This window comes from Drosophila erecta, unplaced genomic scaffold, assembly GCF_003286155.1.
Source record: "Drosophila erecta strain 14021-0224.00,06,07 unplaced genomic scaffold, DereRS2 tig00000000-arrow-pilon, whole genome shotgun sequence".
In the NCBI taxonomy this organism is placed as follows: Eukaryota; Metazoa; Arthropoda; class Insecta; order Diptera; family Drosophilidae; genus Drosophila; species Drosophila erecta.
Window position 1 is genome coordinate 15616103 of NW_020825194.1, and position 19318 is coordinate 15635420.

The following is a 19318-nucleotide window of genomic DNA, read 5'->3' on the forward strand; positions in this document are numbered from 1 at the left end:
GCCCAGAACAAGGCAACAACAAGAACAACAGGCGAAACAACAGCGGGCAGCAACATTTCGACTTCATTTTGTTGTGGTTTTCTTTTGGCGCTCGCTGGCTCCCTCTCTCCATCCCCCTTTTTCTGGCAATGTACATAAAACTTTTCGGGCCACTACAATTTTTAATGCACTCTCTGACATTGTGAGGGGGCGGGGGCGGCAAGGACGAAGGACGAACTGGGGTGAGGTGCTGGTGGTGTTGGTGAACGGAGGCCATTCTGGAGAACAAGCAAATGAAACTCAAGTGCATGTAGCGCTAGCCGGGCCAAGTGGTGCAATAAAAAAAATATTATACATTCGACGGGTAAAATACCCTTTTAATCAATTCTTATAGAAGCAGTAGAATGTTAATACAAAACTAAAATAACCAAATTAATTAGAGATACAAGAATTTTCATTTTTGAAGGTCCGAGAAAACAGGATAACCTATACAATATGAAAAACACATATTTTTAACGTTGTTTGATATATCGATGATCAAAATAAACATTCAAGGCATTGAAAAACGTATATTTTGATACCAACATTCAGTTGCAGAAATAAATGTAGTTGTTTAACAAATTTCTCAGAAATATTAAATGCCCACCATCAGGGTATAAAAACAAACCAACGTCGAAAAACATCACAAAAAAAAAAAAAAACAAAAAGCGGCAGGAATGAAATAAAACAGGCGCAAGAAAGGCCAAAAAGGAAAACAATAATAATACACAAGGGTCCGTGGGTGAAAGGCGGAGAAAACTCAGATTTTTAATAAACTTGCCGCGGCTCCTTTTCGCTTTTCGCATTTCACTGCATACTTTTGGGCGCAGCAGCGACAATAGTCGCATTATTGTTGCCACAGCGGCTGCTTATTTACGAGTATTTGCCTAGGAATGTGGCGAGCATCTTGCCAAGTGGCCAAAACCCATCCCCAACCTCCCTCTCATCTGTATAATGAGCCGCCAAGAGCGCCAGACGAAGACGGCAACGGCAGTTCATGAAAAATCAAGAGCCAAGAACTTTTTAGCCACCAAACTTTGACTCAATGTAAATTTCGCCCGATCATGTTTGAAGTTTATCAAGCCAGCGGAAAGGGCAGTTCTTGGCCATGTTGGGACCACCCACACGACACGTCTGCTGCAACTCCATTAACCCCCAAGGAACCAAGATGACACGACACATTCACGTATGGTTGGTCCTTAGCGAAACCCAGTTGCCTCAATGACACGATGCAGATATGCGAATAAATATAAAAAACAGAGAAGGTTTAAAACTTAAAAAGAGGACTATAATGTAATGGATATAGTTAATTTAAAACATAATACTATCATATTCCTATATATACCCTAAGGTAAATTCCTTGTACTAAATATGCCTCATTAGATTCTTGTTCTTTAAATAACATAGTTCATAACGTTTAGTGCCCGATTTCGTACAGTATCATATGACCATGAGCTAAGCTCCTGTCCTGGCTGCCCTAACTTGGCCAGAACGTGATGGGTGGAATGGGATGGGCTAGAACGAGTCCTGTTCTGGATTCTGTGAGGTGGGGGAATGCATTTTTAAAATACTCGCGCGCATTTTCGCAAATGGCAACAAACGGCGCCAAGTTTAGCAGCTGCGCTGCCTTCGGGTGCTGTAAAATGCAAAATCCAAATGCCCCGCTCCCTTTAGCCATCGTGGCATCGCCTGCATGGCTTTTGGCATAACATTTTTAGCATATTTGTTGTAGTCTAAACACGTGACAAGTGTGCGAGTGTGTGAGTGTGTGCGAGTGCCATTAGTCCCTTGGTCATGCGCCGGGTACGGGAAACTCACGTGCCATCTACGGATATGCAGCTATTGCCCGGAAAAAGGCCAAAATAAAAACTTTACCGCAAGAACTTTACCGGCGACAACAACGGCAAAATACGAGAATGGCCTTTGACCGGGGGGAAATCGCTGTGGTCATATATTTGCCATTGCATCGGCATACTTTTGGCCCACGTTTTAATCAATTTTTCAAGCATTTAAGTGCACTTCATTCGAGGGTTACCGCAGCAAACAACTGTCACGGTCATTTAAATTGCTAAAATCATACTTAAAGAACCCTCTTAAATATCTGAGAGTAACATTCAAACACAACATTCCTGCATTAGAAACTAGGAATTAGAAGCTTGTCACTATGTCAAGCTAAGTGTTTTTACCAATCCTGAAAAAGTCTATTCCTCTAACAAGTCTTCTTTTAATAGCTCTAAAATTTGTGAAACAAGTTGATTCATTTAAGGAAGATTCCTTCAAAAATTGTATACCTGCAGTAGAACCAGTAAACGGGTTGTGCCAAATTCCGCATAGTTTAAGAGCTCGCCTCGTGACCTAGTCCAAATCCATAGAGAGGAAAGGCGACAATAATGCCTGAAATTAAATAAATATGCTCGATTATTTCCAGTTTATGGCGATGTAAGTTGGTGGCAAAATGTGTGAAATATATTCAATAAATACTTGAATATTAAATCAGCTTAATGCGAACGAACGTCGAGGGCGTGTCACATCACATAGCGAGCTCATTAAGCCCATAAGCTTTATTGATTTTCAACAAGCTACCAGTGGCTGTGACGAAAATGTACAAAAATTAATTATTGCCAGTCGAGCTGAGTGGAAAATTCATTTCAATTGATTTGAGTTGATTTCATTTTTAACACAATTTAATTTAACCATCAACTTGCAACCCATTAAAGTTAAACTCATTTGCATTATCGGGGTGATATTTTATTTAGCAGCTTAATGAGCGAAAGAAAATAATTATCTTAAAAGTTTGTGTTTCGTTATTAAATTAAAAGGTGTTCATGACAACTATTGGAATTATAGATGGGGAAACACAAAGATATTTCTTTTTCTCGCTTGATCTCTTATATACTCTCTGATTATAATAGAATATAGTTTTATATTTGACCGCACCTCGTTTGTAAAATTACTTATGCATTATTTTTCTGGTTGCCATTTTTTTTAGTGCCTGCAACAATGGCATTGTGTTTCATCGGAATGACAGGAGTTGAACAAACCACAGCACAACATTAACATCAGCCCGGCTGACAGCTGCAGAGACTTCAGCTGCAGGATCGGGAACACAATGAGATAACCCCGTTTTGGCCTTGCCAAGAGCAGCAGCTGCAACTCTGTGAGTGACTGATAACTGCAGCCATTTGCCATTTGTTTCGCCAAATACCCCGCCACGCCGCCTCCCATTTCCGGCCCTTCGCCGGAAAACATTTCCGCCCTTTTCAAGCACAACAAATGAAATCGATAAGAAACTAAGCGGCTTGCCGTCGAAATTCCATTTCTTTTCGAGCCAAGCTGATACTGCAGCTGCGGCTTAAGCTGCAGGATGCATTCCGCCGTGTCTGCCGGCCAAAATGCGGCCAACAGCGACAAGGAGTGGCATGTGGCTAATAGGATTTGGCCGCCACATCGCCACGAGTGGGTTGACATTGGGTAGAAAATGTTGTTTTCAATTGTCTACTTCGTTGCACAAGGCCGTCGCGGGTTAATTCTCCTGCTAAGCAACTTTGTATTGGATTTTATCGGAGGGATTTGTTGAATTCTTTTTTGAGGCAAAAGGGTGTAGTTGAGTCTTAACATACACACATTTTAATTCCTTATTATTTATCACTTAAGAAATCATTTATGAAAGTTTCGTAGACGTTTTTAAAATAATTATAGAAAAATTGTATAATAATAATTGTATAATTTTATACAGTTATATAGCTATAGTTACATATATAGAAATCCAATTCGGTTATTCTTTTTTACATTTTCTGTTAAGATTAACAATTATGTTAGTTCAAACATGCAATGTCCCCGCCTAACAGCTGTTGATTTAAAAGTCTCCACTATGTTAGCCTAACATTAAATAGTATTAACATGCGCTACAAAGCCACAAGCTAACAGCAGCAGCATCACAAGAGTATTTAGTAATATCTGAACAAGAGAAAATCCACGAGCCATACCGCGCCCAAAGATACGGTCATTGGACTTCTCTTTAAATACCGTACTCCAAATGACAGAAATCTCTGTGAAATTCCCGACGAAAATCGAAGCTGTGTCGGCTGAGGTCCTGCTGAAGTAAAAACACGACATCAAAGAGTTCCCTAGAATCCATGCCGGAATCCCGAATCCGGAGTCCGCTGGCCGTAGTCAGTTTTACGGCAACTTTGGTGCGGAGCGGTACGAAGGGAAAGCGCTGCCGAGCGAAACGGTACGGTCTACCAGTTGTTTCTAAATCGGCGTCAACAGACAATAGAAAATCACACAAGGGTATTGAAGCCCAAATTGTAAAATTTAAATTCAAGTTGAAATTCTAATATATCACAATTATCGCACACGTGCTGTGAAATTATGGATTTATGCAAATATTGCAATAGAACGCAAAATGGCAATGCAACAGCAGTGACAGACTGAAAGTGCATAAATATTTCAAAAGTCATGTGTAGATTTTAGACATCCGGAGCGAAAGAGAGGGGTATGTATGCGGGAAAGAGAGGACTGCAGGCGTGTGTGTTGGTGTGCATGTGTGTCATTTAAGCCAGTCAATGAAATGTTTGTTAATTATGTATGTGTATACATTACATTGCCATTAAGTAATTAACTCAGCTTCAAGCAGAGCTGTTTAAGTCACTATCGTTTTCCCACTCTCTCTCGCTGGGTGTGCATGTGTGCGAGAGTTACATTTAGGGTCATGCGGATATGCGTGTATGTGTGAGTGCTTGACATTGTCTACATCGATGGGAAACATGTTGCGTATACGCCGTGTTAATGCAAAACAAATTGAGAGCAAATTGATATGCCAAACAACTGCACCTACCACTTGAAATCGAAATGGAAATGGAAACGTCAAGTACGACCTGATATTGCCATTAATTTGATATTTATATTATAATTGGAAGACAGACGCTTTTAGAAATTTTGAACGCCTTGGGGAAAAGTCCTGGTGATTCATCAGCAAGTCACGCTCACAAAGCATTTGTCTAATTGCATAAGCGTAGTCTGCTTTTGCAACAATCAATTCGAACCATTTCGATTGTTGTCCAGTGTCCAGTATGAAAAGTACTTTTGTGCATTTGCCTAGTCCTCTATTTGATTTCGTTATCTGACATGTACATCTTTGAGTGGCATTCTTGGCTTGGGGAATTGCAAATCATATTTTTGTCAAAATATTTTTATTGTCTGGCATCTACTACTCGACCAGATCTTGTCAATCAGCAATATAAATTGCATAGAAATAATTCAATTAACAAGTGTTCAAACTGGTCTTAGAAAAGAACAATGCCGAATTCGCTTTTCGATAGGACAATGATCTGGGTTGCTTACTTATATAAATTGGTAGATAACGATTTAATGAAACAAACATAAAGTCTTGTACAAACATTTTTAAAATCATGACAAAAATATGTTATGTTTATTTTCGGATGCGAAATATTTGTCAATTATTGTCCTTTGAATACATTTCTTTTAAAAGTATGAATTCTTGTCTCACTTATGTGTGCATTGATTTAAATATAGCTATAATAATAATAATAATAAAATATTTACTGGTACACTTTGCCCAGTTTCTTCTTTTCCTGGCCGTTTTCAGTACGGTCCAATAACAATTGTAATTTGTTTATTTAGATTACTTGACCACCTGTAAATTAAGCGAATATTTTTAGTTACCAACGGCCATCCCATCCTACAGGGGATGTCTGTCTGTTTTAAAAATAAAGTGCCGTTCCGCATCAAAAACTTTTCCACGGTAATTTTAATAAACGCGTCAATGAAACCAAAACAATGAGGACAGCGTCAGCAACAATAACAACAGTTTTAGCGAGGGGAAGCCCACAAAAAAGAAGCCACAATTTGATTAGAGCATTAAAGGACTTTGTGCCACAAAGCCTGAAGCGTCCTGCCGAGGTCAGGATGTCTGTTCCCCAGACTTTGAGATTTTGGCTGGACTTTGGCCAGCTCCGGGAATTTTTGGCTTCTGATGCAGACAAAGTTGTCTGCTATATTTTCCCATTTTTTTTGTTTTGCCTATGCTGCTGTTTGAGCTCGGTGTATTTTTGAAACTGTCAACGTTTAAATAACGCTGACAATGACAATAAACAAATGCAGTGGCCAAACAGAATGAGAGCGAAAAAAATAGCCGAGAAAAGTTTAATAAATAACGGACGCGAAATTTTACAAAAGTCAGACATGAGCGGGTGAGGGAGAAGTCTATGAATGCACTGAAAAAATAAGTTGTAAAACGTACTTGGAATACTTCAGAATCAATACAGCAAACAAATTGCAATATTTATAATTTCCACCACATAATCTTTTTAAACAAATTTTTTACATATACAAAATAATCGTTTTAACTTTTAAATGGATTTTATGATACAATTTAATGGGTATTTCAGTACGGCTTCTGTGGGCTCCTTTTCTCTCTGTGCACAGTTATTAGACAAGGAATGTATTTTGAGCTTTGACACCAAAAAAGTTTTAAAATTGAATAACCTTAGAAAAAAAAGGCAATGTGAAAGATATTTTTTAGCTAACAAGGACTCCTAACTTATTTTTCTAGCTCATTGGCCTGCTGACCTGTCAATGGCATTTATCGATATCGAAACTATATCTATGTAGATAAAGGACGAGGTAATCATGAGAGGCGGCTCGTAGAGCAGAAAAAGTTTTGCCCCCGAAAGTTTGGACTAATAGAAAATATGGCCGGCCATTGAGTTTGGCCAAAAAAAGCAAAGTTTCCCGCCTTCCCATCGGCATCGTCCTGCCTCGATATTGTCCATGTGGCCAGGGAGTTGGATCGAAATCAGCTGGGGACTTTAAAGGCGACTGCCCACAATGGACCTAGGCCGCTGGCTGCTGCAGCTGGGCGTGCACATGCTGCTGGGTAAGTTAACGTTAAAGTCCTGGCCACAGGATACATCCTATGGAGAGCCCGGTCCTGCGCCGTAATAATGAAAATATTTGAAAGTTTTCATTTTATTGCCTTTTGCTTTTAATCCTTTGGCAAACCGCCGCAAACCTTTTTTACGGCAAAGTCCACGATGTCGGCAACTTTGTGGCTCCCGCTTACACATACAGCCACACAGACTAACACTATGACAATAGTCATTTAGGCATTTCCGTTTCCGCTCCCCGCTTGTGTGCATTTGGCTTCTGTGTGACCCGAACACGAAATTAGCATAGCAATAAATGTGTTTGTTTGGGTGTCGCCGCCTTTTGACCCGGTCGCTGCCGATTTTCTCTTCTGACCCGACCTCGACCGCATCAATTTATGTTAATTTTATGCCGCCGAAATTGTTTTTTAAACACACTTTTAATTATTGCCCAATGAAAGACACAATGAACCGTAACGTACAGAACTTGGAATGCAAATAAAAATAATAATTTCAATTAGCTTTAATGTGTCTGCCACAGTTAAGCTTAATTTTTTCCACTTTTGTTGCTCTGGCAACAAATCTGACCAACCGAAGTTGGTAGCAAAAAAAGCACCTGCTAAAAATAGAAGATTTTATTTATAAACAATTATTACGGAAAATTTTCCGACTTCTACACGTAGAAGCATTTATTTGATACTCATAATTTGACCACATTACAGTTGTGGAATATATAAAGTTCGTCTTTTTATGCAAAGCAAAAACTCATAACCGTGCAGTTAATGTCGAAAAAATATTAAAAAAGTTTCAGGAAACTCTCCGTGAAGCATTTAATATGATTAAACGCTTCTATCAGAATTCAAAACGAACACATATTGACAGCTAAATCATTTTGGCAAGGTTTATTTTCAGCGCATTCGTTTTGTACGCGTTTAAATGAAATTTCAATTGACCTCTTTTACTATTCTGTCAATTTATTGAACAGTATTTGGTTATTCAAATTTGCAATATGCAAAGCGTATTTATTACCAAAAAAAATGAGTGTCCAACAAAATGTCAAATGATGTGCACAGTTGGCTGGGTTTCCCCTTTAACGAGCTCATGCATTGTTTGAGGAACCTCAAATGGCAAGGACAAGGACATAGACGCAGACATTGACAAATGCCGGCACACTCGGCTGCGATGGTAGCACATTTGCATAAACCAAACATAAATGCGACAATTTCAACCCGGAATACGCCTTAAAGGATTTACCACACTGTGTAAAAAGCGTCTCTCTGCCGGTCGCTATATTTTATTTGCACTTTTCTAAAATTTATAGACGCTCTTAAAATTCACTGCAAACAGTGGCTGTCTGCTACGAAAATAAATATTTGGCTACAACAACGAGGAGTCGTCGCCGGCCCCAAGTGCCATAAAGTTTATTTAAACAAATTGCCGATTTTATAAGTGTCTTCAATTTTAGTAAGTGTGCGTTTCCCCATTCTCCCCGAATTCAGAGCAAACGCTACGATGTCTGTGCCATGTTTGCACACAAAAATTACACATTTTCGCCCTCGAAAATTGGGTGTAGCATCCACATGTCATTCGGCCAAGAGTCTGACAAAGCCGCTTGCCAATTCTGAAGTTGCAGTTGCAGTTGAAGCAAAACTGAAGGCTGGAGTTCAATTCTCAAGTTTAAACTTTCACGCGTTTCCAGCTGCATACCAAATGGGATTTGGGGCAAAAACACTGGGAAAATGGAAGGCAAAAACAACACAGCCACGCATCAGCTGAGAAATCTCGACGATGCTTTTTGGCCAAGCTTTTTCTAGCTAACTTGGCCTGCTCGTGTTGCCCGTTTAACTGCTCGATTTTTCTCTATTTTTTTTCTCGTTTTTTGTTTTATTTTTTGTTTTTTTTTTTTAAGGCACTGCGCTTTGCTGAGATTAGCATCTTTATTTGTGTTTGTTCGCCGCAGCACAGCCCAGAGCCAAACTAAAACAAACTCCCACCTCGACCCAAAGTGCGCCCAGAATCCAATGTCCCACTTGTCGTTCTTGGCCCCGCATTTGTATGCAAATTATAGACGCTTGGCCCCTCGATTTTCCCGCTTTTCCGGCTCCTTAGGCTGCTTACTTTTCCCTTGGTTTAGGTCATCTTCCCTCTAATTGTATCCAAGCCCGTAAAAATATTGGTCATAAACGTGATAAATCATATTTACAGAGTAAAATTAATATTTTCATAAACTAAAACTCAAATGTGGGCTCCAAATATTTATAAATCAAATAAATGTTATTGAAAAAACTATCTTAAGCGATTGATTATCTATTATTATTAGCAGAAAATTAACAATTCAACTTGCACAGGTATACAAATTAAATGCTCATTTTGTATTTGTCAAAATTGGGGTTTGGAAAAAGTTTTTTACTTACCGATTTTTATTTTTACTAATTCATTAAAAAAAAGAAGATGTTCTAGCCTGTTAAACATTGTATTCTATTTGTGAAGAAATTAAGATTAGTATCACCCCAAGACATTTGATAGAGTCCATATGATGAAATACATCTAATATATTTTTATATGCAGCTAGCAATGTATTGGCTCATTTTTTTCTGGTGCAGGAGCATCAAGAAATTGACTTGCTATATTGTCCTGGTCTTGGTTTTTTCTCCGACTCGGATTCATCCTCAGTCTGAGCCGCTGGTTTTCGTTGTTAGGCAGCAAAGTTCACTCAAGTGCGTTGATTGCCGTGCAAAAAAGTTTCGTTTGTCTGTATCTGATGTACTTATTTTTATTATTTACATACACAAGCAGCCGGCATCGGTACGCCCACATACACACACACACTTGCCCACGCACACAGCCGCAAACAACAGTTGTGTCCTGCCTTTTTAGTCGCGCAGGTGAAGTTTTCCATTTACTTTTCCTCTACGGCTGTCATTAAGCTGCGGTTGCCGCTGCCATTTGCAAATGTGTTTGCCATTGTCGTCCTTGTTGGTGCTGCTGCTGCTCCTATGCTCGTTGTTCGTCGGCTGCTTTGACATGCTTCAAAGGACTCATGTCAGGGATTGGAAACCGAATCGGAATTGAAATCAAAATCAGAGCCAGAACCAGGCGGGCACTTTTGTCTATTTGTCTATTGAAAGTTTAAACAAGTTTGTCTCGCCCGTTTTCCCATTTTCCAGATGTTGCACCAACTCAAAGAGTTTTCGCTCGAAGGACGAACTCGAGCAAGCCGAAAAATAAATACTCTGCTCGTGGTGCCTTCGGCAATGGCAACTTTTGACATCCTTGCAAGTTATTTCAACTGTAAACTGCGACAAATTAAATTCACGAGTGTTGCAGTTGCAACTGTTGCTGCAGGTGCTGTGGTTGTTGTTGTTGTTTTGTTGGCGCTGTTGTTGCTGCTGTTACCTAATGCGATTTGCGAAAATTATGCACAAGTTGTTGGCTTCCACTTGGCGACGTCTCGCGGATTTCTTGCTTATCATGCGGCAGTGTGCTCCAGTTGCAATTGCAACTTCAACTGCAGCAACTGGCAGGACCAGGATTATGGAAATTCTGTACTGGCAGCAAGTTCGGCATTTAGCGTAATATAAGGAGAAGGAAAAACACCGCGGCAACAGCAACAAAAACCCATTGCAGCTAATGATATTAACCATTTTTTCCGTCATTTTCCTCCTTTTTTGTGCACCCGTTTCTCTCAGGTCTCTGTCTGTTTGCACTTAAAAGCGTTCTGCAAATTGTAAAAACCAGCACGCGGTTTGTTGATGTTGTTGCTATTGTTTTTGGTGGCAGCGTTTAGTGCGTTTTTGTTGCTGGAAAAGTCTGAGCTTTAGTGCTCTGCATTTCTACAAGTTCATTCAATTAGGAGTTGTGCGTCGGTTGCTTTTGTTCTCATTTCTCCTATTGCAATGCTTTAGTTTGGGCCATTTCCATTTTACTTTTGATAAGCTTAAAATACAGAGAAGCGATTAGGAGGGTTCCTCAATTTGCAACAATAATACTAAGCCGTACAAAGGGGCAAAATATTTGTGGCAGCCATTGTAACCCAAATGAACTGTAATAAAACAATCAAGATTTAAAATACTTTTCATATTTTATTTGGAACCATCCTATTATAAATATACCTAAAAAAATGTTCCACCTCTTAAATTAAGATTTAAACCATTGAATTTAAAGAATGTACAACACCGTTTTTTTTAGTTCTGAAAAAAAAATTACAAAAAGTAATCATTTTTATTTTACCCATTCGAATGACAAAATCGATGAACCCAAAAAGAATTTGTCTTTATTTTGCACTCGTTTGTCTATAAGAGAGTACGCTTCTTTCTCTTGTCATTCGAAAAAGAACCAAATGATAATTTTTTATTACCGCACAATCTCTGACAGGGATTCGAGATTCGAGATTCTGTGGTACTGGTTTAATGCCTCAATTTAAAGCAGACGAATGCAAAACATTTCCATTTCGTTTCCAGTTTTTCGTATTTATTCTTTTTATATTCACCATTTTTATGGCATTTCTCATCATTTTATCTGACGTTTTTCATCTCGCTGCATGGGACTAACATTCTACCCTCTGTTTCGCTCTTCTCTCCCCGGGAAAATCCCAACATTTCCACCCTGCCAGTTGTGCGGCGAATTCAGTGTCTACGTGTGACTGACATCAATGTGCCACAAATTGTTGATTTTCGTGATAACGTGACATTATCCTGCAGCTATGACATAAGTGGTCACACGTTAAATTCGGTTAAGTGGTACAAAAACGGAAAGGAGTTTTTTAGGTAAGTACAGAAATGGCACATTATATGCATTTTCGTAGGTTTTCCATGTGTAAATATATAATATGTGCAGTGCGTCACATATATATTAAAGTTATTTATAATAGAGAATAATATATTTCATTGATTTTAATTAATGCCTCAGAACCTATTCAGTATGTTTTATTTATTTTTTCTTATCCAGTTAGTTATTCGATTACCATTTTGGCAACTGCAAATATCATCTTATTGAGTGGGTAATCACAAAAAGAAATATACTAATTGCTGATCCTGATAGTTTTGACGTCGACTTTCCGCAGCTATAATTTATGATAGTTATTTCAACACGCAGCTGTCAGATGCACGGAAATCTGGGACATGGTTCCCGTGACCTCTGACCTCCGAGTGGTTTGCTGTGCAAGCACAATACACGCGCCCGCAAATATGTTCATTGTCGACCGAGTTTCTTGCTCAATTAATTATTAAATAAATTAATTTGTGTTGGCAAATTAATTTAAATGTTTGGCCAAACAGAGAGCTTCGAGCCCTATGTCGTTCTCTCACACAAGTTGGCCGTTAAGCGGCATTTATTATTTATGCACACATCGTTTGCAGCGGCCCAAAAAGCAAACAACAAATTAATTGCCCAAAAGAGCACATATTTCGACTGCTGGCCAACACAAATGTGATGATTAAAAGGCCATTTGACCCCCAAGTTAGCCACAGTAAGTGGCATGATAACACTTCATCATAGTCGGCTCTTTCTACTGTGATGTGAAAATTAAAAATCTACGTTGTCTGGCGAGCATTTTGCTTAATTAAAAACGAGTAGAGCAGAGTACATAGCATACATGAACTCCCGCACACAGAAAATCTGCGAGAAAAGCTTGCAAAAATGAAGAAAAAATAAAAGGGAACGAGACAGTTAGCGAGTCCCATGGGGCGAGCGAAAGTTTTAATTAGACAGCAGCACGTAAAAGTCAACTGAAGGCAAATTGCAATTCCACTTGCACTTGCCAGCCGAATGCAAATTAAGGCAAACACTAGTGCAACAAAAAGAGCGCCAGAAGTTCACAAATAACTTGCAACATTTTTCTTTTCCTTGAGTTTTTAGGCAACTAATTGCCAATGGCTCACAGATTTTTGTTGAAGGCTTCAAATTATTATTAAGTAAAACTTTTATATGAAATAATAAATAAGCTCAACTCCACTTCCACATATCACAGAACTTTTTTTAATGGCTGTAGCTGGCCCTGGATTTTGTTGAGGTAAAATATCATATAGCAAATTCAAAAGGTTCATATCAAAGCTGCCGGATAGTTTACCATTTATTGTATCCTTCTGGATTAGAACACAATGGTATTCTCCTTTTTTTAGTGAAATTAATTTAACGTGTACTTTAGCTTGCCTTTTCTGTGTGTGGACTCGAGAAAAAACCAAAAGAGGGAAACTCGAGCATTATTCAGCCTCTGTCCCAAACAAATCCCCTTGTAACGAGCATCGGTCGGAGGCGGTTGCCGTTTATATTGCTTATCAAATTTGTTGATTTGCTGCCGCAGTTACCGCCTAAGCCGCAAATAATGCGAAATCGGGCCACGGGCCCACAGCCACCCCACTTTTTCTACCATGGCTATTAACAAGTGGCGCTCGAAGGCGACTTATCAACACTACAGCAGCGCACAAAAGTAGGCAACGATTTTTTGTTTGCCTCAGCCTGGATTTTATTTATGTGGTTTTTGTAGCAGGGGTGCCACTTGGCATCTGTTTGCGAGTGTGCGTGTGTGTGCTTGTGTGGGCTGGACAAGTTTTCCACTTGAACACTTTTTGTTGTGGATTTCGCTTTTTACATGTTTTGAGGCATTTGTGGGATTAATGAGCATCAATCCACAATACAAAACAAATTAAAGGGCTGCCCTCGGCTCTCAGCCGTGCCTCTTTTTCCATTGATTCGACCACTCGTCCCGGTTTTCCAAACGTCGAATCCACATTGGCAATCAGTTAAGGTTGAGTGCATGTAAGCCACTTGTCTGCTAGTGGCGAAAAAGAGAAACGATTCCTCCATTTCCTGGCCGGTTTGCGTTGATGGCTTTGAAAGCTTTTAACCCAAGCCTACGACACACATCTGCAGATTATCAGCTGGCTTTCGCAGGGATAAGGGTGGAGGTTCTTTTGCAATTTGCGGCCACTTTGCCAGCTCATCTCCACACCCACTACATAGTGCTGTCAGCTTGGCTATTTTTAAGTAAAGCAATGGTAATTTTAAAAGGAAAACCAATAAATGTGTAGATAGCTGGTGGCAAAGTAAAGTTCTCTATGTTTCCCACTTTTCACTAGATCACATAACAACATGTATTGAGTTTTAAATATGTTAAGAAATTATAGTTAATTAGTTTGGAGTCAGCATTTCTTTTTAATAATTCTTGTAAACTATCCTATCCTAAGCTGTATACTGTATACTTGCTTAGCAACTAGTGTAGCAACACTGGAGCTGTATACTAAAGTATTTCAATTAATCACCCAATCTTGCAGATACTCGCCCCTCACCCCGCCCACCTACATTCCGTTCGCAGTGGAGGGCGTGCAGCTGATCGATGACGGCAACGAGTGCAACGAATCCTCCTGTCGCGTGGAGCTCAATTTATTGGGCGTCAAGTCGTCGGGCGTCTACAGGTGCGAAGTGTCCGGCGATGCCCCCCACTTTCAGCTAACTGCCCGCGATGCCAACATGACCGTCGAAGGTGAGTCCAACAGTGCAGGTGTTGCAGGCGTTGCAGGTGGGGCAGGTGGGGCAGGTGTGGCAAGTGAGCAGCGACGGGCTGCTTGAGTAGTGAAATGCAATTCCAATTGTTAGTCTTAAATTAACGAGAGTGGGCCAGTGGGTAAGCCAAACTCCACGCCTCCACCACCAACAGGCACGTGCTAAAAAACTATCTTTGTGGGCGTGATGCAAATGCAGAACAACATTGGGTTCACTGAGATAAATACTGAAAAATTCAAGCATTGCTGGTGCTGCAAAACAAATGATGAGAAAAAGAGACCGCTTTATTAATACATTTCCTTACAACATCATTGTATTTGCCTATTTAAATAGTAATAGTTAACTCAAGTATTTGTTTCTTTTTAGTAATAAATTCTACCATTCACTTAAAATCTCCACGGCTGCAAGTATAATATTTTTTTTACAGTGTGTAGGTGCATTTCTCGTTGGCGTATTCCCGCCGTGCTTCCTTTTGCTGCTGCACAGCATAAACAGAGTAAAATGTGTAATTTCCGTGATATTTTAATAGTAAACAACGGTGGAAGAAAACTGCAAGAAACATGCAGGGCCGTTTGCATATATGAAGAGCTGGCAAAGTGGCTGCCAGCGCAGTGGGCCAGTGGGTGGATTGGTTGGCTCGGTTGGTGCTGCCGTGCAGTGGGTGGCCGGGTGGTGTTGCACACGCACAGGATAAGCTGTGAGGAAAGCGAATGCGAGGCAGCCAGCCATTCAGGATGTGCTCGCGAGAGGAACAGCGCGCGTTCATAAAATGTAACCAAGAGATGCATGTGATTCGCATCCGTACACACACAAGCACACAGGGGGCACCCTTCCTGCTCCTCCTCATAGTTCTCTGTTGTGTGTGTGTGTGTGTATGTGTACATGTGCGACTCTGTGATTTACGGCAGCACTTTATGCTTAAAAAGGATATCGCTAAAATGAAAAGCTCCAGCACTGCCACTGCCGACTTGCTTCTGTTTCCTTCTATTTTACCCCACTCCTTCCTCGCAGCGTGTGCGTTTCGCCTTCCTTATTTCGCTTTTACTTTTGCCCCACAGGATGTTTCTCTGCATGTGTTTTATGATCATCTATTTTTCCGCTGATATAAAATAAATATCTTGTAGATGCGGGGCAGTCATGCCTCGGGGTCTGCTACTTTTCCCCGGCGCTGCTGTTGCTAAAATATTTTTAAAAATTTATCAAAAGCAAATAGAGAAGTTGGGCAAAACAAACAGAAGCGTAGCAGGAGAGCAGCAGCAAAATAAAGAACCATAGCAAAAAAGGTGCGCCATTTGCATGTGTAATGTGCGTTTAAAATTAGCTAAGGACGTAACTGAGAACTGAGATGCACTCAGCCGCGGAAAAAGTCATCTGTCTCACACTCACGCATAAGTGAGCGGGGTCCTTTCACAGCAAGGATACTGCAGGTGCTTTTCCTCTTGACTCAACTCGACATTGCTTTGGCTAGTTAGACATGTCTGTGTTTGATAGCTGCTTATATATGAAACTCCAAAGCAGGACGAGAACTCAAAAAAAAAAATAAAAATTATTCCAAGCTTCTTTCAGATATACACAATGTAGATATAGGTTTACTTATCCTTAATAGATATAGTTATCCTTAATAGAAATTTTTAAAATTCTTAAATATATTAAAAATATTTCAGCACTTCCCCAAAACAATCCACTCATCAGCAGCTTTCACCCTACGTATCGCTTCAATGACTTCGTAGAGGTCAACTGTAGTACAGATTTTTCCAGCCTTTTCACACGAATTACCTGGTATGTCAATGGGATAAAGGTATGTGTAATCCATCCAAATCTTGCCTCAAGTTCTAAGCCTTCGTTTTATTTGCAGGTTTCTCCGGTGGATTTACTTCCCACTTTTGAGACCACCATAGTAGCCCATGGATACAGCATGCGACGCATTGTTTCCCAGCTGAATTTTTACGCCAATGAACCACGCTTCCATCAATTGCAATTGCAAAAACTAATCCAGCAAAAGCGGACAATCTCACCAGCTCGACTTGGACTCGAGCTGCGTTGTGTTGCGGAGATCGATCGTTATTCCCATCTGCAAAGAGAAGGTACCATGTTTGCTCCGCTTTTCAGGGACGAAATCGATCAGAAAAATCAGAAACTGATCAACTCGAGATCAGGTGAGTCAACATAGGTACTCTATTAATAAAAATGTCTTTAAAAATTATTGTACAAGATATCAGCAACCCCTAAATGTAACTTTACAACATAAACAATTACAAATTTACCGGAAAGTATAGCGATTTGTATTAAATTGTTTGTTAAAAGATACTTTTAATTAACGGACTTTAACAAGTCATACCTTAAAATTATAAATACTATTTTTTTATATTTATTTTTTGATTAGGTAATAAAATTGGACGACTCAAAAATGTAGAGAGTACATTTAGTGCTTAAAGTGTCGTTTGGCAGCTTTGCTTTTAATGCACTTGACCGCAATGTCAGCGGTCGCTAATTAAAAATAAATACGTTTCCACACAGACTGACAGTCCGGTCGCGGTCTTGCTATTTGGACAAATTTTAACGCAAATTAATAAAAGTCTGATCTCTGACCCCGCTGTCCCCGCCGACCCCACTGACCCGCCGACCATTAGCACTCCCTCGCTCTCACTCTATCGCCCTCTGTATCTCTGCCTCTTCCTGTTGCAGGTGCCACTCCAAATTCACAAGTGCAGCATCTGCTGCTGGTGGCAATTTCGATGACGATGACCGCAGTGCGACTCTTCACACCGCTGACATTTCAATATGGCGCACGGAAGTCAGCGCGCTATAAAATGGCGGCGACGCGATGTAGTTTTCCTCGTTTCCGGTTTTGATTCCGTTTTCTTTTTTGTTCTGTTCGATTTGTTTCACATTTTTGTAGCTCTAAGCAACTGAAATGCACGTGAGAATTTACAAACAAAATCAATGTAATATTTATGTATAATTGTAATAAAAGTCTCGCAGAGTTTCGTGGGGGAAATTAACTTAAGCATAGGCAAGCGAATCCTGTAAATAGCCTTTAAGTGTGCAATCGAATTATAAGAACAATAAAATCATCGTCAATAAATATGCAAGCAAACAAATGAATTATTTTCCCCTTCTTATTTTTCGTTCATTTTCAGGCACGCCCCCCAACTCTTTGCCGCCCACAGATAACCGCAAAAGTGTCGTTAAATATGTTGTTGGGAGCCCTTTTGCTGGTTCACATTGCGCTTTATTGTTTCACTTCTTTTTTGTATTTATTGCTGCCTTTTGAGGCATTGCTCGCATGCCTTTGGGCATATCAGCTATGTGCGCCACGCCCACAGAGGCATTCAACGCCCCCGCCCCTCCATTGAGTCGTCAGTCTCGTTTTCATTTCGCTTTTAAATCGAATTCAATGAATTCGATTGCAATCCCCCTTTGCATACGCAAGTTTGTGGCACTGGAGGCTGGACCTCCACACAACATTACATCAGCCCCATACTCCTCCATTGGCCGACACTGCACAACAAAGTTAAGACCGTTTCGATTTTTAGAGGAGACCGCTGTTCAATGTCCGCTTTAAAATCCTAACCAATGAGAAGATATTACAGAATTTGAAATTAATCGTTATTTTTTCTAAAATACAACAGGGCAATAATTATCGTAATACCCTTATTTTATTAAGGATAATTAATTAATTACCCTTAATTATAACTTATATATTTATTTTTTTCATTCGAAACGTAAGTTACTTTCTTTTAAAATGTAGTTCCCGGATTTTCTAAGGGGGTTCCTCGATAGTCTTTAAAATGTTCCTTACAATACCTTTTTTTAAGTGAGCAATGAACATTAACACAAATTAACCATTTTCCTGGTGATGTAAGTATTCGAAAGGTAAAATTCGGAGCATAATTTCCTTTTTTTTTGGGGCAGTCATATTTACTTTCTTGCTGGCAAACACAGACAGTAAACCCGCTTTTCATATCAAATGATAAGTGGGCTGCGATTCTTTATCACTTTTTTTTAATTTAAATACATTTTTAAAGAGTTTTTAAAGCAGCTGGGGTCGCCCTTTCTCAGGATGAGATTCGACCAAAGAATCAGCATGCAGATTACACTGAGAGGAATTATCCCACTTCAAAGCCCTGTGATCTGCCCATAAAAATGGCATTATTAATGAGTAAGTTGTTTTTATTGAAATCAATGCCTTAAGCTTAATTGAAGTTTTTTCATTTTCGTAAAAACAGACGTTTTGTTCATATTGAAATGATTATTCGTTATATTAGCTAGAAAAATAAAACTAAAGTCTATGCAATGGCATCAAGAGGTATTTCCATATTGAATCATCCCCGTGGACAGGAGTACCACTAATGTAAAATGAGGGATCAAAGTTGCCGGCCAGAAATGGCAGAAGCAACGAGGAGCGTAAAAAGACTATTAAGCGATAATTTATTTGTAATCTGCGACGTGGACAGACAGGCTCCTTCAGCGTTCTGCATCCGAGTCCTGAAACCTGGCAACTGCACGCGTACACAGAAAATAATGGGTGTACATAAATCAATGCATAATAGTAACAACCTAATAGCGATTAACTCCTTATTTATTTTTGAAACCAAACTTTTAATTTAAAGGTGTATTCTTCGGTGGCGATTTCTAACTCTCTTTAATTTGTAATTCACATTCATTAGGAAATGATCAACTATATTTTTCCGTGTATGAAAGCAAAGGAAAGAGGAAGGAATCAGGTTCCTCTGAGGGGGCAATAAAACAGCAGTAGAAGCAGCAGGAGCAGAGTCCTGGCAGTGGCCCAGGCAAATATTTAAAGGCGCTAAGACGGGGCAGTCGGCAGTGGCAATTGGGATCGGAAGAGGGGAAAGAAAATCCAGGGAAATGCTATAGGTTCCAGGGATCTGTGGAAATGGAGGACG

General features: G+C 39.8%; 1 protein-coding gene across 2 annotated transcripts; it reads left to right on the forward strand.

The window, feature by feature from the left end:
• Positions 1-4164: 4164 nt before the first annotated feature.
• LOC6553663 lies at positions 4165-17510 on the forward strand. 2 transcript variants are annotated; one of them, XM_015154611.2, is made up of 7 exons: positions 4165-4252; positions 6596-6919; positions 11521-11674; positions 14180-14388; positions 16073-16206; positions 16264-16564; positions 17094-17510. In XM_015154611.2, exons 2-7 carry the CDS (start codon positions 6871-6873, stop codon positions 17258-17260), a joined length of 1014 nt encoding a protein of 337 aa, XP_015010097.1. In that variant the 5' UTR covers positions 4165-4252; positions 6596-6870; the 3' UTR covers positions 17261-17510. The 2 variants fall into 2 exon arrangements, with proteins under 2 accessions (XP_015010097.1, XP_001980343.1); XM_001980307.3 differs by having other exon boundaries at positions 4175-4516.
• Positions 17511-19318: the final 1808 nt, after the last annotated feature.